The 23,648-nt window shown below is 49.6% G+C and overlaps 1 protein-coding gene across 4 annotated transcripts in view; it reads left to right on the forward strand.

Moving 5' to 3' along the window:
* Positions 1 to 23,648, forward strand: part of Pi3K21B (phosphatidylinositol 3-kinase regulatory subunit alpha) — a 579,671-nt gene that overhangs the window by 390,425 nt on the left and 165,598 nt on the right. The window contains exon 1 of one of the 4 annotated variants that reach the window (XM_045725896.2): positions 12,323 to 12,960. The exons of 2 other annotated variants lie outside the window; for them this stretch is intronic. In XM_045725896.2, coding sequence (XP_045581852.2) covers positions 12,405 to 12,960 — 556 coding nt within the window. In that variant the 5' untranslated portion in view covers positions 12,323 to 12,404. Of the gene's footprint in view, positions 1 to 12,322; positions 12,961 to 23,648 lie in introns of those variants that run through there. One more of the 4 variants, XM_045725898.2, reaches the window with a different exon arrangement.

Genomic DNA, 23,648 nt, shown 5'->3' on the forward strand with positions numbered 1-23,648 from the left:
GATGCTGCTGCTTTAGCCTCTACCTGCACCTTGGACCAATAACAGTGGTGTTAATTCATGTTATAATCATAGTTTTTCTAAGAACGACCTAAGTGTTGGATAGACATCTAGTAATGTTCCTCAGAATGAAGCTCTTTTTTCCGGATAGAATTTTAAAGTCCATTGGGTATTCTTTGATGCCGAATTAAGGAATCTCGCTTTGGATCGCAAACAAGAGGCCAAGAAGTAATTGTTGTTACTGTGCGCGTCTTGACTCCTTGTCTCACTTCATGCAGGTCGGCGTTCAATCCCCGACCGTTCAAGTGGTTGGGCACCATTCCCTTCCCCGTCTTATTCCATATCCTTATCCTAACCCCTTACCAGTGCTATATAGTCGTAATGGCTTGGCGCTTTCCCTTGATAGATCTCTCTCTCTCGTTGTGGTGAGTCATATACAGCTTCCACAGGTGCCGTGTCATCTGGGGGACAAGTGTCGGGAGTTAGCACATGTCTTCGTCCTCAAGGACGTACAGTCATGCGTGACACGGGGGCTGCGTGCAGGAACCCTCATGATATCATAAGACACCTTCACACGAGCGGAAGTAACGCGAGTTGGATGGAGTGGTACATATCTTGGAGGGCCAAGATACTACTTGACCCAACACCAGCCAAGGCTGTGACTCAGACGTCAGGCTGCGAGCAGCCGCGTCTAACAGCCTGGTTGATCAGTCCAGCAACCAGGAGGCCTGGTCGACGACCGGGCCGCGGGGACACTAAGCCCCGGAAGCACCTCAAGGTAGCCTCAAGGTAGGTAACACTACGGGACTACTTGTCGTAGGTGTCGCTCACTTTACTCAACCTGACCTCAGGGAGATCTGTTCTTGGGAATGACTACATAATTAGGCTATTATCTACTCTGGCCATGGTTAGGTTAGGTTAAGATTACTTTAAGTTCAGGTTTGGTTTGGTTAGGTTAGGTTTCATTAAGTTTGGTTACGTTAATACGTATATATATTAATCCGTTTATTTGACGATAATTGGAAATATGAAATTCAAAAACTATTTGTGTACCCGAGAATTCCGTTTACATAGAACAATTTCTAATTTGATGCAATAAAGTTTTTAATGTACTCATAAATGTGATTTGATTAACCTATAGAACCCAAAGGGACAGTTTGAGCTTATAAGAGGGGAGTACCCGGCTGTGCTCGGGTGTGTCTCCCCTCTTATATTTTTTTTCTACCCCCTTCTCCTTCCCTCTGCATCTCTCCCCTCTTACCATATTTTTTCTACCCCCCCCCCCTCTCCTTCCCTCTGCATCTCTCCCAATGGAGACCACTATAATTACTGGGTGGGTATGAGGACCATTCACGGGAGACACCTCCCGTCACGCAGGGTGCAGTCGCACCTCCACAGATCTCCAGTATCAGCTCTCGATACTGGTAATGGCTCAAAAGGGCCACCACTTACGGGCTATTCATGCCCGTGCCACCTTTTGGGTGGCTTAATCTTCATCAATCGATCGAGAACCACTAACAGGGTAGGTTGGTGAGGGGGGGGGGGTGGACCACTAACATGGGGGGGGGACGGGAATGGCAGATAGAAAATATGAAACGGAGTAATGATTATATATATATGTATGACAGGTAGAAAGCTCGGTGTGACATACTGAACACCATTACCTTCCCCCACACACCGCCACGCCCATCCCTACTACCCCCACCCCCACCCTCCCCACCCACACCGCCCACCACCACCCCCACCCTCCCCACCCACACCGCCCACCACCACCCCCACCCTCCCCACCCACACCGCCCACCACCACCCCCACCCTTCCCACCCACACCGCCCACCACCACCCCCACCCTCCCCACCCACACCGCCCACTACCACCCCCACCCTCCCCACCCACACCGCCCACCACCACCCCCACCCTTCCCACCCACACCGCCCACCACCACCCCCACCCTCCCCACCCACACCGCCCACCACCACCTACCACCCAGACGCTCCCCACCACCACTCAAATATGGCGGAAAAAATAATAAGCTGAGCAGATTGTCCAAAAATCATTTGACACTGTTCTTCATGAAAGACGGTTGTGCTGTACAAGATGGAGACGCAGGCTGGCATAACTGGAGGAACATTGAGGTGGGCAAAGGAGCGCCTGAAGCACAGAAAGCAAAGGGTCACAGTCAAGAGGGGAGATTAAAAGATGGAGGAATATAACAATTGGGGGTTACCTTGAGGTGCTTCCGGGGCTTAGCGTCCTCGCGGCCCGGTCGTCGACCAGGCCGACCAGGGGTCCCGCAAGGCTTTGTCCTGGCGCTGCTGTTGCTAATTTATGTGAACGACGAACCCGAGGTAGTGAGCTCGTACCTGTCAATGTCTGATGTGGAATGTAAAAACGGAGGACTTCGGAAAGTTTCAAGAGGACCTTGACAAACGCCAGAAGTGGTCAAACAAATGGTTGTTGGAATTCAGTCCCAACAAGTGTAAGGTAATGAAGAGGGAAAAGGGAGAGAGTAGATCAGAAGGCATCTACACCATAAGGGAAGGACAACTACAGGAATCGGGACGAGAGAGATTTGTGAATGGATACAGTTCCACACTAACACCGGAAGCACACCCAAACAGGATAACATCGGCAGCATATGGGACGCTGGCAAACATTACAACATCGTTTAGAACCCCTAACCAGAACGTCAATGCAATCTACAAGACATTTATTAGACAACTAATGGAATACGCATCACCGGCATGGAATCCGCACCTTGTAAAGTATAAAACCAAAATTGTAAAAGCACAAAGGTTTGCAACAAGACTGGTGCCAGAGTTAAGAGGGTTAAGCTACAAGAATAGGGTAATAGAACTAAATCTGGGAACCCTAGAGGATAGAGAGGGAAGAGAGGGGATATGATCACAACATACAAGATACTGAGGGGATTAGATAAGGTGGACAAGGGTAGCCTCTTCATATTGAGAAACAAAGAGAACAAGAGACACAGGTGGAAGCTGGACACGTAAATTAGCTGAAGGAATGTAAGGAAATACTCGCACCCATTACGGGTGGTCAAGTGGAATGGTTCGAAAGATGAAAGGGTTAGCTTGAGGTTATCTTGAGATGATTTCGGGGCTTAGCGTTCCCGCGGCCCGGTCCTCGACCAGGACTCCTTTTTATTACACACCCCCAAGAAAGCAGCCCGTAGCAGCTGTCTTAACTCCCAGGTACCTATTTAATGCTAGGTGAACAGAGGCATCAGGGTGAAAGAAACTCTGAACATTTGTTTCCGCCTCCACCTTGGATCAAACCCGAAACCTCAGGACTACGAATCCCGAGCGCTGTCCACTCGGCTGTGGAAATCAGCCATCAGGGGAGCCGGTCGGCCGAGCGGACAGCACGCTGGATTTGTGATCCTGTGGTCCTGGGTTCGATCCCAGACGCCGGCGAGAAACAATGGGCAGAGTTTCTTTCACCCTATGCCCCTGTTACCTAGCAGTAAAATAGGTACCTGGGTGTTAGTCAGCTGTCACGGGCTGCTTCCTGGGGGTGGAGGCCTGGTCGAGGACCGGGCCGCGGGGACGCTAAAAAAGCCCCGAAATCATCTCAAGATAACCTCAAGATAACCTCTCCATCCTCAACTTTAAAGACCAGATTCGACAAAGAATTTGAGCGCCAGAATTGTTAAATTGTAACGCAACAGGTACTAGAAGGCCAGTAGGCGAGGCAATATAGAGCTAGACTTCACCACCTCGTAGACACTGTTTGGCACCACCCCTTCAATCACAACTTCCCCCACTACCACCATCAGCACCACTACCACCACCTCCACCACCACCACCTCCACCACCACCTCCACCACCACCACCTCCTGCTCGAGGAAACGACCAAATTACATGCAAGTACGCGAGCGAGAAGCCCTCAAGGCACTCCACTCTGGCGTATTTTGGACTCTGTACTTGGGTACGAGTCCGTTGTAGTGGTAAGGCTCTCAGCTCTAGCAGTAAGGCTCTCAGCTCTAGCAGAAAGACTCTTAGGTCTAGCAGAAAGGCTGTCATCTCTAGTAGAACGGCTCTCCGCTCTAGCAGAAAGGGGTCTCCGTACCAGAATCATGTCTGTGGGTTGTCATGGGATTGGCTTGATCTGTAACTTGCTACCCATTACCCGCTGGCCTCTGGTGGTGCTGTCACATACTAAAAGTAGTGGCTGTGATGCGAGATGTTGGCGGGGTGTGATGACTAGTGTAGCGCCTCGCGTGGAATACAATGACCTGCCTGGGAACGTGGCAGGGCCAGCGAGAGCCAGGGAGCAGTAACGCGGTTATTCACACTGCGCCAATTGGCTTGTTCCGAAACATTATGAGGGATTGTTCGCCTGTGGCAGGGAGCTCGGTGTGGTGGATAAAATGTAGGAGGGATGTAATGGTGCAACCCGCGTTAATCCTACCACCTAATCCCTTCTCCCTCCCCCTTCCCTGGTTATGAATGAAAAGCATTTTGTACATAATACAGGTGATTGTGATTGGACCTTTTTTTTAAGTGTTTAAGTGTATGCTGAAAACGTTTTCTTTGAAGAATTTGGTTTTCCGTAAACGGAATTAGCGGGCACATTGAAACAGTTTTCGAAGACCATATTTCACATTATCGTCAATAATACACCATATTAACGTAACCAAACGCAATGAAACCTATTCTAACCAAACATTAACCTAAAGTAGCGTTAAGCTAACAATGGATTGAGAGTAGATAAATAGCACAAATTATGTAGTCATCTCCCAATCCATTCCCTTGAGGAGGAGCTCCTCCCAGAGGACAGGTTGCACCATACGATGCCAAAGAAATTTTGTTCCTAATCAGTCCTGTCTGGTAAAAATTTTGTTTATTTTAACTTCTCATAAATTTCCTTGTATGTTAATGTTTTTCTTTGTTTTCCAGGTAAGTATGGCGACGCTGTGGAGATGGCGACGACTCTTGGTCAAGTGAGTTTGTTTTTTTCGTACCAGGCGCTCAGTGGTGGTAATGCAGAGAGGGAGGAAGCTAGGAGGAGAGAGAGAGAGAGAGAGAGAGAGAGAGAGAGAGAGAGAGAGAGAGAGAGAGAGAGAGAGAGAGAGAGAGAGAGAGAGTGGGAGAGGGAGGTGGAGCTGCGATGGCTTTATCTAACCAGGGTAACATTCCATGCTGCACTACCATATAAACTACAACAGTCAACTCCCCAAACTGTTAGTAACACAGAGTTAACCTTCTATACTGTAATGAGGTGAAGTTAACTTATATGTTGTAATGGGGTGGAGTTTACTTCTGCTATGTAACGCAGAGTTTGGTGTGTGTGTGTGTGTGTGTGTGTGTGTAGTGTTTAGATGAAACATTAATGGTGGTGTTGGAGAGTTGAGGAGTTAGAGGTTGAGGGATGAAGCCTGGAGGGGGGAGGGGGGGGGGTTGAGGTGAGAGGAATACAAGACTCCTGTTTACTATGCTACAGTGGCCGGTGCCCTTGAGGCACGGTGTATCCAGTTGGGATTCTCGGCGAAGTCGTTCCTCAGGCTGGACGACTGCATTGGAATTATCATGCATGGTGTGAGGGCTCTCTCTTGGCTGAGAACAACGTCCCTCCCTCTCTCTCTCTCTCAGCTTGTGAAAACAGCCGCAGCTGCTGCTCCTGCTGTGTACCCGGAGCCCTGGGAGATCTTCTACTGCTAAGCTGCTGCTGGTGCTGATCCCCTGCTACTGCTGCGGAATCCTTTGACTGGTGTGGTGTATTTTTGTGTGTATGTGGAGAGAGGTGGGTGGAGGGCTGGTGAGCGAGGCCTGCCCTTGGACCACTCTGTTGCTACGCTCCTAGCACTTTCTCTTCCCCATTCTGCTCCCTACTTTGGCAAGGAACCCTGCCCCCATGCCGCCGCCATGCGCAAACTTGTACTTAAATAAAGGGCTCTCGGTTATTACAACACTGGCGAGTTGTATCCTTTACCACGAGCGGTTAATCCCCCATGACAGTCGCCCTCACAACAGAGGGAGGGATAGGGAGTGGGAAGGATAGTGAGAGGGAGGGAGAGGGAGGGAGGGAGGGGAAGCCCATCGCCAGAAGGTGTAGTGTTATCTTGAGACACAGGTTATCTTGTAGTGTAGTGTAGTTATCGTGTAGGTGAAGATAACCCAACAACTCGTGTCCAAGGAACTTATCACTATTTTAACTGAAGGAACAGAATCCATAACCAGTGTTTACAAGCTGTGTTATTGGTGTTGTCTGTTGCTTTATATTTGGAACGACAGAATGATGAACTGGCAAGATCTTTGCTGCAACTGGTAGAAGGTTGCCAGCTGTATGGTGCAGCTGGTAGAAGGTTGCCAGCTGTATGGTGCAGCTGGTAGAAGGTTGCCAGCTGTATGGTGCAGCTGGTAGAAGGTTGCCAGCTGTATGGTGCAACTGGTAGAAGGTTGCCAGCTGTATGGTGCAACTGGTAGAAGGTTGCCAGCTGTATGGTGCAACTGGTAGAAGGTTGCCAGCTGTATGGTGCAGCTGGTAGAAGGTTGCCAGCTGCATGGTGCAACTGGTAGAAGGTTGCCAGCTGTATGGTGCAACTGGTAGAAGGTTGCCAGCTGTAGGATGCAACTGGTAGAAGGTTGCCAGCTGTAGGATGCAACTGGTAGAAGGTTGCCAGCTGTATGGTGCAACTGGTAGAAGGTTGCCAGCTGTATGGTGCAACTGGTAGAAGGTTGCCAGCTGTAGGATGCAACTGGTAGAAGGTTGCCAGCTGTAGGATGCAACTGGTAGAAGGTTGCCAGCTGTAGGATGCAACTGGTAGAAGGTTGCCAGCTGTATGATGCAGCTGGTAGAAGGTTGCCAGCTGTATGATGCAACTGGTCGAGGGTTGCCAGCTGTATGATGCAGCTGGTAGAAGGTTGCCAGCTGTATGATGCAGCTGGTTGAAGGTTGCCAGCTGTATGGCGCAACTGGTAGAAGGTTGCCAGCTGTAGGATGCAACTGGTAGAAGGTTGCCAGCTGTAGGATGCAACTGGTAGAAGGTTGCCAGCTGTAGGATGCAACTGGTGGAAGGTTGCCAGCTGTATGATGCAACTGGTAGAAGGTTGCCAGCTGTAGGATGCAACTGGTGGAAGGTTGCCAGCTGTATGATGCAACTGGTCGAGGGTTGCCAGCTGTATGATGCAACTGGTAGAAGGTTGCCAGCTGTATGGTGCAACTGGTAGAAGGTTGCCAGCTGTATGGTGCAACTGGTAGAAGGTTGCCAGCTGTATGGTGCAACTGATAGAAGGTTGCCAGCTGTATGATGCAACTAGCAAGGTTGCCAGCTGCTTCTCGGTTACAGGTTCATTCTACGCCCCGTGCTTTCACCTAAGACTACTATAAATATTTCGTAAATACTACTATTACGAAATCATCAATCGCTTCAAGTATTGACGCAGTAGTCAAGATAAACCACCGTAAAATTGACGTCCTATGGAACGGCCTCAGTAGAGTTATCTAGAGTATTCCTTGGGTTAGGTCCGTTGCTTGGGGGTCGTACTTGCTGGTTAGGTGTACTGGCACCCCTCAGGCACCGTCCCCGTGTGTACTGGCACCCTCAGGCACCGTCCCCGTGTGTACTGGCACCCTCAGGCATCGTTCCCGTGTGTACTGGCACCCTCAGGCATCGTCCCCGTGTGTACTGGTACCCTCAGGCATCGTCCCCGTGTGTACTGGCACCCTCAGGCACCGTCCCCGTGTGTGTTCTGGTACCCTCAGCCATCTCCCCGTGTGTACTGGCACCCCTCAGCCATCTCCCCGTGTGTACTGGCACCCCTCAGGGATCGTCCCCGTGTGTACTGGCACCCCTCAGCCATCTCCCCGTGTGTACTGGCACCCCTCAGGGATCGTCCCCGTGTGTACTGGCACCCCTCAGGGATCGTCCCCGTGTGTACTGGCACCCCTCAGGCACCGCCAGGTCTCCTCCTCCCCTCCACTACCTGTCCAGGACTAAATACACCGGGAACGAAGGTCTCAACATTGATTTTGGCTTTTAACTTTTAGATGGAAATAACCCCCGGTGGTTGGCTCGCTATGTTTAGCGTTGCGAAGGTAATCAAGCGGTGTTGAAGGCGATTGTTTTTCATTCATCTCTGTTGGTATTCTTGGGCCGAGCTGAGTGTGTGTGTGGGGGAGGGGTTGTGGGGGGGAGTTCTTGGAGGGGTTGTGGGAAGAGGATGTATGGGGGGATGATGCTGGGTGGCTGTTGTGGTTGTGGGGGGGAAAGGGGTTAACGTTTGTGGATGGAGCAGGTGTTGGGCTTGAGCACCTTAGGAAGCATCACGATAGTGGCTGAGAAAGGTTTTGGTGGACGGTGACAGACAGGGATGTGTGTGTGTGTGGTGTTGGGAGACGGTATAAGCACATCAGAGACAGTTACTACATCCCCACCTCCACTGCCAGGCCTGGCCACAACAATTTGAAAACACCAACGTACCTTAAACGAGATATAACGGTAGCGAACATAAAAAAAAGGTTTCGAGTAACTTCAATGACAGAATGCCTGAAGCAAAGTGAGAGAACAGAGGCACGGGCAGTGTTTGGAACAGACACAGACTCATCCTGGAGGTTACATGGATTAATAAGCTCCTAATTAATGACCAAGTGATGTGGTTGAGATATTTGTAACCACAGTAGAATATATAAAGCAACACTTAGGAATTAACCTCGTAGACAACAAGCTTTCCGAGAACTGCCAAACAAAATTAGAAATCCTAGTACTGAATATTATCCTTCAAGGTTCAGTGGTGCTTGTTTGAAAATTTGTATAAATTCCAAACTCTCTTAAGATTCACGCAGCATATTATTTTCTACATTATGAGGCACCCGGGTAGTAAAGATGCTTATTTTGGCGACGACAATATGTAGTGGTTACATATATGAAGGTCGTATGTAGTGTAGATAGTTCCAGCAATGAAGAGCATGTTTATTGCAGATTCGCCCGAGCTTGGGGTGGGGGGGCCGATGAGTGAATCTTGAAGATTGACATTCTTTTTTTTTTTTTCTAACCCAGCATCTTTTTTTCGAGTGTGTGTGAAAGGTTACAAGTTTAGGATTACAATGAATGGTGGAAGGTTGTCGATCTCTTCGAGCTCCTCTGATTCCAGCGGGAATCGAGAATACAGCAGGCATTTTCCCTCTGGAACGCCACACTGATATACTGGAACAGGAATGTGGCAGTCTTTGGGGGTCTCGGGTAGTGTCAACGAGCCTAGTAGCCTATTAAGCCTAGGTAGCCTGGTAATACTTAAATTCTCACTAGTCAAACCTGGCCCCGGGCTGCTTGGGGGGAGTAGAACTGCTCCCATCCATCCAGGTATGTTCCCTTTACCTGTTGAACTTCGCTTTCCTATGATTAGTACCTGCACCTGTCTGGCCAACACAGGAGGATATACTGTATAGACATCAGCCAGTGTTGATACACAAGTGGCCGCACGCCTGCTGTCCACCATTCTTCCAAGGACTGCCAGTGCTTATATGGGTGAGAGGGACGCGGTCACACATAGGAATTCTCTCTACTTTCCTGAATGTGAATGGGTATCATGACGTAACTGATGGGGACCATTTGACGCCTTGTCCATGTTGACGGCTTAGTTTGGATCGCTCCGGATGAGGCTATCGTCGTGACACGAGAACTATCCGGATGTTCTTAGGCGACTGAGAAGTGGTTCCACCGCTGATGGTCAATGTCACCATGTTCCTCCAGGGGTCATTGTGTGAACTTTTATATTGGAGGTGCGAGAGTGGTCATATGCCTGAGTGACACTTGAGGTGCACTAGAGCGAGAGTACTTTACATAGGGGGAGATTATTAGCAGGTAGGTGACTGAGGATACTGCCATGGGTGTGTAGCTGTGTGAGAGGTCAGGTGTGTGCGTGCGGGGCGTTACCAGTACTGGCAGCTTGTCCAAGGTTGACCACCTCTGACCCGCCACCTAAACTCAAGGAAGTTTATATTTCACCTGACAGGCAATACAAGTGCTTTATGGAGGTTAGCCCTGTAGTCCTGCGTCCATTATGGCAACAAAATTTAACGGCAATTTCATCAAAAGTTGCAGAAGATCAACTTTGTGGCGACACAGCCGTGTGGCTATCACACGAGAAGGGATCATCCGAACCGATAGTCGCATTCTGAAAACAATTGTAGGGGTTTGTGCTTGTTGGTATAAATGCGTTGATGTGTTGTGTACGGGGAGGGGACTCAAGCTCTATAGCCACCCCATCACTTGCACTGGTCGGTACACCAACGGCCTCACTTCTTGCAGGTCGGTGTTCGATCCCTGATGGTCTAAGTGGTTGGACATCGTTTCTCTCCCCCGTCTTATTTATCCTTGTTCCCTGTCATCATATCCCTTCCAAGTGCTATATAGTTGTAGTGGCTTAGTGGTCCTTGCAATTACTCTTACCCGAGCCGTGGAGCCCCAGCTCCTAGCTGTTGTTTAAGGAGGGTGCTTAACGCTTCTGACATTTCAGGACCTTGTAATTTTTGCTCTTGGAGCTGCGAGTGGTGACTGTTTCCAGAACTTCTGGCTCCAGTTTTCCCGTGTTTACCACTCTTAAGAGCGTATGAGTATTTGCTACATTCCGCTCACTTATCTGCGCTCTCACATACCACCTGTGCCCTCTCGTTCGCGCCCTAACCCGGAAGACGGTATTCATCTTGTCTACTCACTCCAGTACATTACATGTTGTGATCATATTGCCTCAAGTCCACTACGGGCTCACCATACCCCGTGCTACGTGGAACTTTTGTTCCAAGTAGCTGAATCTAAAACAGCAGCAGCAGCAGCAGTCTCGAGTCCTTTCTCTTCTAACCGTCTTAGATTGTGTTCTTGCCGCATGTGCTCGTATCTCTTGTATCTTTTTGTGTACGTGCGTTAGCACTCGTATGACTGTATGTAAAGTGTGTATGTGTGTGTGTGTGTGTGTGGTGGGTGTGGTGGGGGGGGGGGGCAGATGTATGTGTGTGTGTGGTGGGGGGGGGGGGGCAGATGTGTGTGTGTGTGGTGGGGGGGGGGCAGATGTGTGTGTGTGTGTGGTGGTGGGGGGGGGGGCAGATGTGTGTGTGTGGTGAGCTGATGCTGCCTGTCTGTTCTACGAGTGCTTGTATTGGGGTAGGTGCTGGCTGCCTGCTGTACGAGTGCCTGCAGTGTGTCATCGTGAACGAGTTTTTTGTGGTGTCAGCGGCAGGTATTGAAACCCTGGGCCCAGGCGGTCCCCCAAGGCTCTCTCTCACCACCCCGCCGCTGCTGCTGCTGCTTCACCGCCGTCAAACAGCGGCGGCGGCGGTGGGCGCGCCCAGCACTCCCTGCCTGTAAGTATCACTTTTAGTGAGCATCGCCGGAGGACGGAACGTAAACTGGGAGGTGTTCATACGAGGACGACCCTGGTGCTGGTATCGGGATGGACCGTGCACCCACCTACTCTCCAGGATTATTTAGTGTGGGTGTGGGGGGTGGTGGACGTGAGTGTTTGTGGGCGGGAGTGGGTGTAAGTGTGTGTGAGTGAAAGTGGGTGGGTGGGTGGGTGGGGGAGGTGTCATTGAAGTGGGGAAATAGGAAAGAAGAAACACAATGAGTTAGTGGAAATCAGTAGGTGGACGTGCTGGTCTGCACGCCTTCCGCGCTGCCTCACGGCTCCTGCTCACCTCACTCCAACACTTCCTAATTATGAAGCAAAGTAATAGAACATTCCTACGGGATCACCATAGCCCGTGCTACATGGACACTTCGTTCCGAGTAGCTAAATCTAAGACAACAACAACAACATTCGTCATTTAGGGGCCCACCATAACCCCGTGCTAATATGGAACTTTTAGTTCCAGGTTGCTAAATCTTAAACAACAAGAACAATTCATCATGGATTGATGAATTGATGTGATGAACTCAGCACTCAGACCATTGGTCTTGGTGCTGAGTTATTACGGTCATCAGGTTAACACCTGTAATCAGAACAATTTCTTTATCTGGTGAAATGCAGTTTAGTAACCTTACCTTTGGTGTATTGAGTGTCGGAGTGTAGCTTGAAAGTGCATATGTGTTGCTAACCTTCGGCCCGGCGCAGGCGCAGGATTACATGATAGGTAAATGAATACCGTATGTAACTTGTTCATTGTAACTGTAATTTATTTATAAGATGGGTCTGGGGGTCCATAACACATTTACCCAAAACTGATGGTGGAAAAAGTGACAGTAGTGGGACGGCGGGAGACAGAATGCCGTGTGAGGTGAGAATCAGGCCGCGGTATATTTAGACGGGTGGTACCGGCTGCATCTTGTTCATTCACTGGCTTGCCGCACGCCGCTGTCACAGTGTTCAGCCCCTCTCTGCCTCTCTCCGCGACCACACTCACCGTCGTGCGCTGGGTAGTCCTCCACCTGTGCCAGCACCCCACCTCTCTCACCATGTGCAAGTGGTTCTCGGAGCGGGAGGTGTGTACCGTGTGTGGTGAGCCCCCGCCTTCCCTCCCGCCCGAAGTCGTCTCTGCTTTCCCGCCCGAAGTCGTCTCCTCTCTCCCGCCCGAAGTCGTCTCCTCTCTCCCGCCCGAAGTCGTCTCCTCTCTCCCGCCCGAAGTCGTCTCTGCTCTCCCAGAAGACGTCACTTTACTTTCTGTAAGCGATCAAGGAAGTCTGGAGGAACGGGTCGTCAGAATGCCACATAAGCACATTTCTCCTGATTGGCTCTGCCGAAATGATCTTGCAGAGGTCATGAGATACCGCGGTGGACGTGACGAGTCAGAGGGTGACCCTGTGACCCCAGGAGCATCGTTTATGGAAGTGTGCGTGGCCCAGCAAGACGCGGGGATCATTACGCCAGGGAAGGCGTGTGTGCCGGCGTTGGGCGTGCAGTGTAGCTGGGAGGCAGAAGCCACGCCCACACGCCCACCGCCACACATGGCCGTCAGCCCCACGTGCTCTGGCCACGCCCTCGGGATGGACACGCCCCCTCCCGATGATAAAGGTGAGTCTCCTATAATGTACATTTGTGTAACTCAGGATAATCTCAAGATAACTAACCACAAATGCTGATTTAAAATTGGTTAAACGGGCGATTAGAGAGAGAGAGAGAGAGAGAGAGAGAGAGAGAGAGAGAGAGAGAGAGAGAGAGAGAGAGAGAGAGAGAGAGAGAGAGAGAGAGAGAGAGAGATATATATATATATATATATATATATATATATATATATATATATATATATATATATATATATATATATAGAGATATTGAGATTGAGATTTATGTATATATTTTGATGAACTTTTACCTTGGTGTGTTTTGAAAAACTTGCTTGTGATAGGTCATTGCTGTTACGTTCATTACGATTTGACTTATTTATGGGTGTACAGACACTTGGGCCAAGGCCATACTCCACATTTTGACATAGCACGAATCTGTGGCACTCTTAAGTGTACCGGATGTTGCACTCTGTGGACACACTAGGAACACGCTGCATTCAGATTCGCGTTATAGACTTCACACACCAGCTACACGATAGTTATGGCTTGGACGTGGCATCTGTCGACGACTTTTTTTATTAAAGTACTTTTTCTAGCTGAACTAAAACCATTAAGTTGTGGGGCTTACCTGCTTGATGGGGTTCTGAGAGTTCTTCTACTCCCCCAGCCAGGCTTGACTTGTGAGAGCTTGGTCCAACAGGCTGTTGCCTGCAGTGGCCCCGCAGCGAACATATCCACCACAGCCCGGTTGGTCCGGCGTGTGGTGGACTGGGTAGATAATTACATATGATACATTAGACGCGGAGCGGGATGAACCCAGTCTCCACCGCTGGTGTTACTGGATCAGCCTGGCTGTGATGGGTAGGTGTGGGCCGGACAGTGAGGTCAAGCAGCCATGCAGACAAGGCAATCACCAGGAACAGCTGCGGGAATCTCTCCATATCGCCAGCATGTAGCTATATATGCTCTTACGGACCCGCGGGCCGCTCCAAGCAACAGCTTGGTGGACCAAACTCTCACAAGTCAAGTCACTTAGAACCCCATCAAGCAGGTATGTAAACAGGTATGAACACTTCGCTGCTAAGAGACAATTCCTTAAACATTAGAAGCCCAAGACCTTTCCACACCCTCTTTACGCTTGGGGCGTAACTAGCCGATCCCTCTGAAGTGTTCAAGAGGGAATTATTTTGTATAATCACCTCCGACGGATACCTGATCAACCGGGCTGTAAATGACGAGTCAAGCTGTAAATGACGAGTCAAGCTGTAAATGACGAGTCAAGCTGTAAATGACGAGTCAAGCTGTAAATGACGAGTCCTAACATCACTTTTGGTCTCTCTACATAACTGAAGCTTGTACAAGAGTACAAGCATGAAAAGAAGAATCTAATTCTGAAGAACTGGGGATTTAAAATCGAGTCTGGAGACGCACTGTGAACTTCAATAGTCTTGCATTTTATGCTTTTTGACTTGACCGAATCGTGTGGACCTGTGCAGCCAGCCAGCAGTGATTGTGGACCTGGGCAGCCAGCCAGCAGTGATTGTGGACCTGTGCAGCCAGCCAGCAGTGATTGTGGCCCTGTGCAGCCAGCCAGCAGTGATTGTGGCCCTGTGCAGCCAGCCAGCAGTGATTGTGGCCCTGTGCAGCCAGCCAGGCAGTGATTGTGGCCCTGTGCAGCCAGCCAGCAGTGATTGTGGCCCTGTGCAGCCAGCCAGGCAGTGATTGTGGCCCTGTGCAGCCAGCCAGCAGTGATTGTGGCCCTGTGCAGCCAGCCAGCAGTGATTGTGGCCCTGTGCAGCCAGCCAGGCAGTGATTGTGGCCCTGTGCAGCCAGCCAGCAGTGATTGTGGCCCTGTGCAGCCAGCCAGCAGTGATTGTGGCCCTGGATGCACCAGGGGTAGGGAGAAGAGAAGAGGGGGACTCATGTTTCAAGGACGACACTATCCGGGTGGTGGCTGATTATGTTGAGGTAGGAAGCAGGTCGTTGCTCGCTACAAACATTGTACACGTTGAGGAGGGTTTGATATTATGCGGAGAGAGGAAACCGATGTGATTGTGGTGGTTGTGCTGGTGATGGAGGAATGTGAGGTAGGGGTGGTTGTGGTGGTGGGGTAAGTGTGTTGATACTGGTGGTGGTGGTGGTTGAGCTACCGCTGTTCCTGGTGGTGGTTGAGCTACCGCTGCTCCTGGTGGTGGTGGTGGTGGTGGTGGTTGAGCTACCGCTGCTCCTGGTGGTGGTAGTGGTGGTGCTACCACCGCTGCTGGTCTTGTCCGGTGAGGACAAATGGTGGACAGTGAAAGAGGGCTGCCTGAAGCCTGTTGCGTGTCGGAGTGCGCCAACTGTCTTCCCCACGCATGGGACGCCGGTCGTCTCTCTCCTACTGGCCCATCAGGTCTCCCGCCCGCTGTTGCTGCTGCTCCAGCTCTCCTCGGCGGGAACGCTCTCTGTACACCTACCACTGCTTCTGGGATATCATCTTCAGCTCTTGGGTCCTGCCTCGATCTTCCACCGACTTCCGAACAAGTTTCCAAACGCTTTGAACACTTTCATATCCAAATTTGATGGCGTGTATAGGGATTCGCCTCCACCATATAACTCATCACAATACATTCCATTTCTGGTCTGCCGTAATACTGAAAAATTATTTCTGATATCCCTGTGACTCGTTCAGGGACATAGTTTCAATGGAGTCCTCTTGTATGGGAGTTACCATAGCAAATAAGCTGCCCTTAGTATCCTCTCAAGCCTCTTTGAGTATTTTGTGTGTGGGGATCACGTCTCCTTGTATGTCTCTTCCCCATAGAAACGTGAGGTTTAGTTTCAGTGAAGTCTTAGCTTGTAACTCAAGCCTCTCAACTCTGGCTAGTCTGTTGGCATACATCTGGATTTTCTCCAGCTTCGTTTTTGTGTTCAAGCAGATTTGTATTCCAGTCCGGCATCTGGCACGTGGCGTATAGGATCCCAAAGGATTCCTTGCTCAGATTTCTGCGGGCAATCCTTATGGTGCCAGCCTGACAGCTGGGTGGACAGCGCTTCGGATTCCTAGTCCTGAGGTTCCGGGTTCGATCCCCGGTGGAGGCGGAGACAAATGGGCAAAATGTTTCTTTCACCTTGATGCCACTGTTACCTAGCAGAAAATAGGTACCTGGGAGTTAGACAGCTGCTACGGGCTGCTTCCTGGGGATGTGTAACAAAAAGGAGGCCTGGTCGAGGATCGGGCCGCGGGGACGCTAAGCCCCGAAATCGTCTCGAGAATATCTCAAGATAACCTTGCGTATGTGGGTGAAAATATCCGGTTGACGTGCGCTCGAGATATGCTCGTGATCCAAGCAACCGTCTCGTATTATCTTGCATTTGATGAAGTTGAAGTCTAGAAGGTACTTGGGGGGGAGACCAGTCTTACATTTGGTCTCGGTCTTCCTGTAGCTTCTCGCACTCCGGTCCCCGCGTTTGTCCTTCATCAGCTGTGTTTACCTGGTTGTACCTTTTGGGCACAACCAGGTAAGTCTTCCTGTTTGGCCACCCAAGCCTCGCTTCCCAACAATAGATTGCCGATTCTTTCAGTGCGTGTGTACTTACCTAGTTGTACTCGCCTATATAACTAACTAGGTAGGTGTACTCACCTATTTGTGCTTGCTGGAGTTGAGCTTTGGTTCTTTGATCCCGCCTCTCAACCGTCAATCAACTGGTGTACAGATTTCTGAGCCTACTGGGCTCTGTCATATCTACATTTGAAACTGTGTATGGAGTCAGCCTCCACCACATCACTTCCTAGTGCATTCCATTTACTAACTGCTATGACACTGAATTTTTTTCTCTAATGTCTCTGTGGCTCATTTGGGTATTAAGTTTCCACCTGTGTCCCCTTGTTTGTGTGTGTATTTTTTATTATTTGTGCCTGCAGGATTGAGCTCTTAGCTCTTCGACTTGTGTGTTTACTAGGTGTGTTTACTAGTTGTGTTTTTGCGGGGGTTGAGCTTTGCTCTTTCGGCCCGCCTCTCAACTGTCAATCAACTGTTTACTAACTACTATTTTTTTTCCCCCACACCACACACACTCACCCCAGGAAGCAGCCCGTGACAGCTGACTAACTCCCAGGTACCTATTTACTGCTAGGTAACAGGGGCACTTAGGGTGAAAGAAACTTTGCCCATTTGTTTCTGCCTCGTGCGGGAATCGAACCCGCGCCACAGAATTACGAGTCCTGCGCGCTATCCACCAGGCTACGAGGCCCCCTGTGTGTGTGTGTGTGTGTGTGTGTGTGTGTGTGTGTGTGTGTGTGTGTGTGTGTGTGTGTGTGTGTGTGTGTGTGTGTGTTGTGAGAGTGAGAGAGAGTGAGATAGAGAGGGGGAGGGAGGGGGTAAGGTAATTATCAGGAGAAAACGCTAAGCCATTACGGATATATATATAGCACTTGGAAGTGATGAAGATAAGGATTTGGGATGGGACGAAGGAAAGGAATGGTGCCCAACCCATTCCCTTGGACGGTAGAGGATTGAACAGCAACATGCAGAAAGCGAGACTCGCTCTACCTTCCAATCCCAAGTGGTTGGGCATGTGTGTGTGTGAGTGAGCACGAGTGTACGTGCACGCGTACATTAGAGAGGGTGTATGGGTGTATAACATACACCCATACATCCATGTGCGTGTCTTGTCGGTGCCCGAGGAAGAGCGAGCCACGGGTGGCTGTGTCTGGTGATGAACCCCTTAGGGCAAAAAAGTTCGGCTGTCCTTACTTCAACTGCTGCTACACCTGCCACGTCTGCTGCTGCTGCTACATCTGCCACGTCTGCTGCTGCTGCTACATCTGCTGCTACTCCTGCTACTACTTCTGCTGCTGCCGATGCTATTTCTGCTGTTTCTGCTGCTTCTGCTGCCTCGTGACCTCGGGCCTCCCGTAATCCATCACGCCAGTTAGCAGAAAGTGTGTTGCATGTCGCCACAGACACTTCAACATGCACAGTGCCAATAACAACACGCGCGCGTCAACAATCTTGAAAAGCAACCGGATTGATAGGATAGTCTTATACGACTTGTATATTAATATATAATAGAGCGCGGGTGAATGAGGGGGAAGGCAGCGGGTGTATGAGGGAAGGCAGGTTGTGAGCAGAGAGGGTACAGCCAGCATCAAGCCTGCCACCCTCTTGAACAGGTCATCGGGCCCCTGCCGTAGTCATCATCATCATCACGTCATCCTGTACAGGTTTATGGGCCCCACTCCGCGCAAATAGGCGTGGTAAACGTCATCAGAATCTGGTAATTGACCTCTACAGGTCGTTAACATCAAGGGAGGCGAGGTTCCTGCCGAGCGAACAGGCCTCTGGGATGAACGGATAGTGAGGGTGCTTCGGCTGGAAGGAGAATTACTTGAGCATTGCCGGTAGACCAGTCTTTGGGATGTGTTGACTCCTGAAGAGATTCCCTTTTGACCCGTGAGATTTGTATGGCGTTCAGGTGATCATTAGATAACCTGCTACTGTCATGGGAGGTAAACACGAGTGTTCTAGTGGAAGCCACCCAGGCTATACAGTAAAGAAATATTGCCGGAACAAAAGTGGACTTCTTTCAGTAAAGCATTAAACACGCTCCAAGAAGTGGCGAACCATTGATTGATTGATAAAGATTAAGCCACCCAAGAGGTGGCACGGACATGAATAGCCCGTAAGTGGTACAATTTTTTTTTCCCCAGTGTTCTGAGGTTGCATTTAACCATCAAGCTGTTATCCTGGGGGAGGATACTGCTTCACAGTCTTTATGAGGGTGTCCAGCTGCTGGACACCTTTGTTGACCAGGAGAGTGGCTGTGTTGATGGCTTCAGGGTGGCCACTGCATGATTCAGGAACTCTTAAAGCTCTTCTAAGGTCACTGGTTGCTTCACATTCCAGAAGATAGTGAAGTAATGGCTTTTCTGTGACAGTTTGGCAGAAGATGCACTCTCTCTGTCGGGTTTCACCAATCTCCCAGTTGCATCTGTCACCTAGACGTAGTCTATATAGCCTAACTGCTATTTCCCTGTGGATTCCTTTTGGGATATTTAACCTTTCTAATTTGGTTGCCTGAAGATACCATGTTGCAGATGGCGAACCTTCAGCTATTCTCTGGTGCAGGTCGGCTTTGTTGAGATGTGAGAGTTTTTTGGTGATGATGTTTTTTATGTTCTCTAGGCTGGGTTGAATTGTTTTATGTATCACTGGATGACGAGTTGCCAATTTAGCAATTTCATCAGCTTTTTCATTTAATGGGATTCCAATATGGGATGGGATCCAGTTTAAAGTTATGTTGAGGCCTTTGCCTTTAGCGACTGCTCCTTGATACAAAATGGTGGTAATTATTTCCACATTATCTTTCCACTGTTTTTGTCCTAGTATTTGAAGTGCAGCTTTTGAGTCTGTGTGTGTGATTGCATTTTGAGTGTTTTGTGCAATCACATATGCGAATGCCTGTTGTATGGCGAACAGCTCAGTTTGGGTTGATGATACTAGTCCTCCCAGTCTCCAATATGCCTGAACGCTGGACGTGCAAAGAGCAGCGCCAGCACTCTCATTTTCTGTGTCCACCGATCCGTCTGTGAAGATGTGGGTGGCTCCTGCTACTGCTATGCTATACATTTGCTCTTCTATTATGCGCCTTAGGATTGTCGGATCATAGGCAGCCTTTTTCATTGGGAGACTTTCTATTACTATTTTGAAAGTAGGCTCTTCCCACGGCGCGGAAGGAGTGTAATTTGGGTGTGGATGATCACCCTCTCTATCAAGAATCATGTTTTTTAAATGTAGTCTGTTTAGGACTTTTCCTGCTCTTACAACCCAAGAGTTTCCATTGTTTTGGCCTAGTCCAACCACCAAAGCCTGCCGTACTGGGATTGGATCAGAAGAAATAATTATCTTACTGATAATTGTAGCTGTCCTTTGTGATATTCTTTCTTGTAGAGAGGGCAAACCCGTCTCCAGTCTAAGAGTTTCAAGCCTGGTCCACATGGGGGCTCCCAGTGCAGCTCTCATAGCATTGTTTTGGGCAACTTCAAGCTTTTTCCACTGCTGGTGTGATAGATTTGTGAGTGCAGGTGCGGCATAATCGATCACTGATCTGACTGCCTGTACATAGTATGTGCGAAGGACTTGCAGATTGGCTCCTCCAGAAAGGGAGGTTAGCGACCTGAGGATTGCCGTCCGGGCCGCAGTTCGCTCTCTCAAGTATGTGACCTCAGCATTAAAATTCATGTGTGTGTCCAGGATGATTCCTAGATACTGATAGGTGTCGACCCATTCTATTGGTTGACCCTGTACTGTGAGTTGGATGTTGGGTTTCGCTATTTTTATGGGCATGGCCTTTGACTTCGAGGGGTTGAGTTTGATCCCAATCTCTTTTGCCTCTTTACTGATGCAGTCTAAGCATTTGGGTGCAAGGCGCGCCGCATCCCTTCCTTTGGAAAAGGAAGGGATGCGGCGCGCATCCCTTTTTCCTTCCAAAGGAAAAAGCCTTTGAACTGGCTAGCGCCCCAGCTATTCTCTGCTGCCTCATTGACAAAGAGGTCAGAGGCAACCTGCTCTCCTGGATCAAAAACTGTCTCATAAACAGAGAAGCAAGAGTAAAACTTCATGGCACAGTCTCTGAGTACAAAAGACATGAAAATGGTACACCGCAAGGAGGTATTCTTAGCCCTCTTCTCTTCAACTGTTTAATGGAGAGAATAATGAGGTTGAAACTCCCACATCACTGCAGGCTGCTAAACTACGCGGACGACTTTGTCATCATCATAAAAGGAAGGGATGTGGCGAACCAACTGGGTTGTAGGGAATGTAGTGGCTCTGCGGACTGCTCCAAGCAACAGTCTGTTGTGCCAAGTTGTCACACGTTAAGTCTGGCCCCAGCCCCGGGCTTGGGATATAGAACAACTCCCAGAACCCACTCCAAGTACATAGTTTAAGGGCGTACAAGTCGTACCTAACTACACTTCTACCATATAAATAGCCGAAGAGGTTCTGGCTAGACTGGATTTACCTGTTACTTATTAGCGATTTTGAGAGTCGTTCTAATGTGTAAGATGGAGAGACTTTTGGTATATCTGGGAGATTATTCAACACTGTCGTGAAGTCATCAAATTGTCAGTCACAACAAAAATTAAAACGTTTTGATATTTGAAATAAAGGAAATATGATACGAGGTTAGTATTAACGTAGCTCGACCTACCCACTTATAAGGAGAGAAGCACCAAAGAACCCATGATCACCATGTACAATGTTGTTTAAGATTCGCTACCTGGAACAAAAACTTCCAAGTAGCACGGGCTATGGTGAGCCCATAGTGGACGTACAAATACTGAAAGGTTTTAGATAACATGAACAACGATAGCCTTTGTCGAGTGAAAAAACGTTGGGAAGGATAACATTGGGAAAAGTTGGAAAATAAATTGAATCAATCGGCAGGTCTATTCTGAGAGCAGCAAGGTGGGGGTGGGGGGTGGGAGGAGGGGTCAGTGTGAGAGCAGCGAGGTGGGGGGTGGTGGGGGAGGGGGGGGGTGGAGAGGGGGGCCAGTTGCATGTGAAGATAGAGTAGGTGTTGATGCAGGTGCCTGGGTGCTGGGCCACTCAGAAGCCAGTGATTGTGTGTGTGGCGCTTGTGAGGCACTATGTTTGTTTTGTGGGGGGGATGGGGGGGGCGGGGTCGTTGGGTTGTCTGGGCTTGTGTGTGTGGGTAACAACCCGATCACTACGTCGTATTTTGACGTACATCATCATCTCCCCTGAGGCCAAAATCTGATATACTCAAGTCATAACTGCTCGCTATATTGTCGTGATGTCCCGTTTTCTATTCGCGGGTCTTCGGGTAGGTTAGGTTCGGGCAAATTAGTACAATATTATAGTGACGTTGTGAATGCTGGAGAGCATGGGCTGGGGTGTGACTGTAGGTAATGGACGTCGCTGTGTACACAGTCCTCTCCAGCGCTCACGACGTCACTAAAATGTTGTACTAAATTGTCAGAAAGGCTGCAATCTTTGGTTTTAAACCTAACCCACAACCACCACACCACAACCACCACACCACAACCACCACATCGTCACTCCCCACCAGTGCCTTCTACATTGTCGAGAAGTCTCACGAGAGAAGCCAAATAGGTTTGACATGGTCTAAAGTAGTCATGGTCCTCCTAGATTGTGTTGGCACCACAGGTTGTGAATGCCCGGACACAACCGATCCCCCCCTTCTCCCCTACACACACACACAAGGTTGACGTTATTGCTATCAAATGGAATTGCTAGGACGGAGACGTCGTTAATTATACTAGACGTTAGCGCAGTTTTGGTCGGTGATTTACTGTGAACTAGGACCTGGCCTCAGGTCCAGTCTGGCCTCGGGTCGGGCTCGGGGAGCAGAAGAACTCCCAGAATCCTCTCCAGGTGTGCTCCAGGTGGGTAGGACATTCTGCCTCAGCTCTTTGATGTACGAGTTACATCCTTGCCACCTCTGGTGGTTTAAGATATCCGTCTGGCCAACTCGTGACACGTGATCACGAGGAACAGAAGCTGCCGCGTTCATGCAGACCGCCGTGGGCAGATGTCTTCAGCATCCCACACTGTTTTCATCGAGGCTAGAAGGATGCTCTCTCCTACTTCCATCTCGATTAAGTTTTCGTAGATGTGTGTGTGTGTGTGTGTGTGTGTGTGTGTGTGTGTGTGTGTGTGTGTGTGTGTGTGTGTGTGTGTGTGATGAGGGCGTGTGTAGCGGTGAGGGCGTGCGGGCGGGTTCCCTGAGGGCCAGGCGGACAGTTAAGTCTGGGCGATGCCACATGTAGCTGGGGTGATGCTGTGGACGCCCCCACCTCAAACGCGGAATAATCAGACGGAACATCTCTCCAGCTTACGTTAGTTGATAGTGTGTGCTCGGACGACTTCCCTGAGGATGTAGCTATGTTTGTTATTACTGTTATCGGAGCGGCCCGTCCCCCTCTTAAGGTTTCCCGACGTCAGGAAATCGTATTAAAGCGTCCTTATTCTAACGTACCAGAGGACCCAAAACAGAAAACGGGGGACAGTACGTCAACTTCGCGAGCCGCTTCCATTTTTCTAGTACGACGATTTTTGGCCTTAGAGTACACATTTAAATGCGACGTTCTATTGTTATACATTGTGCTCGAGTTCGCATCTTCTACGTGCATGTGTCCAAATTTAAGCATGGTTGTGTTCTATAAAAGGTCCAAGTGTGCCTGTAAATGTGCCGCAACTCATCGTTAATGATATCACTTACTTATAACGAGTTTCACAGTAGACGAACATTTAAATAACACCCAAGTCGGAGGTGTGTGTGTGTGTGTGTGTGTGTGTGTGTGTGTGTGTGTGTGTGTGTGTGTGTGTGTGTGTGTGTGTGTGTGTGTGTTGCCAGGCGGCAGCACTGTTTACATCACCTTGACGCGGCTATTTTGTTTTGCATGATACTGCACTCCTCCCTCTGGGCCCCTTCCTACCCCCTCCCCCCCTCCATCGCCCCCCCCCTTCCCTCCCTTCCTCTCCCCGCTTCCCTCCCTTCCTCTCCCCGCTTCCCTCCCTTCCTCTCCCCGCTTCCCTCCCTTCCTCTCCCCCCTTCCCTCCCCCCTCTCCCCTTCGCGCCTCACCAGCGTCAGATTAGCCATGTTTCAGCCAATCCTCCTGTTTAAATAAATACTATTTAAACAGGAGGATGGGCTGCCGTACTTGA

This window comes from Procambarus clarkii, chromosome 44 (genome assembly GCF_040958095.1).
Source record: "Procambarus clarkii isolate CNS0578487 chromosome 44, FALCON_Pclarkii_2.0, whole genome shotgun sequence".
NCBI classification, from domain to species: domain Eukaryota; kingdom Metazoa; phylum Arthropoda; class Malacostraca; order Decapoda; family Cambaridae; genus Procambarus; species Procambarus clarkii.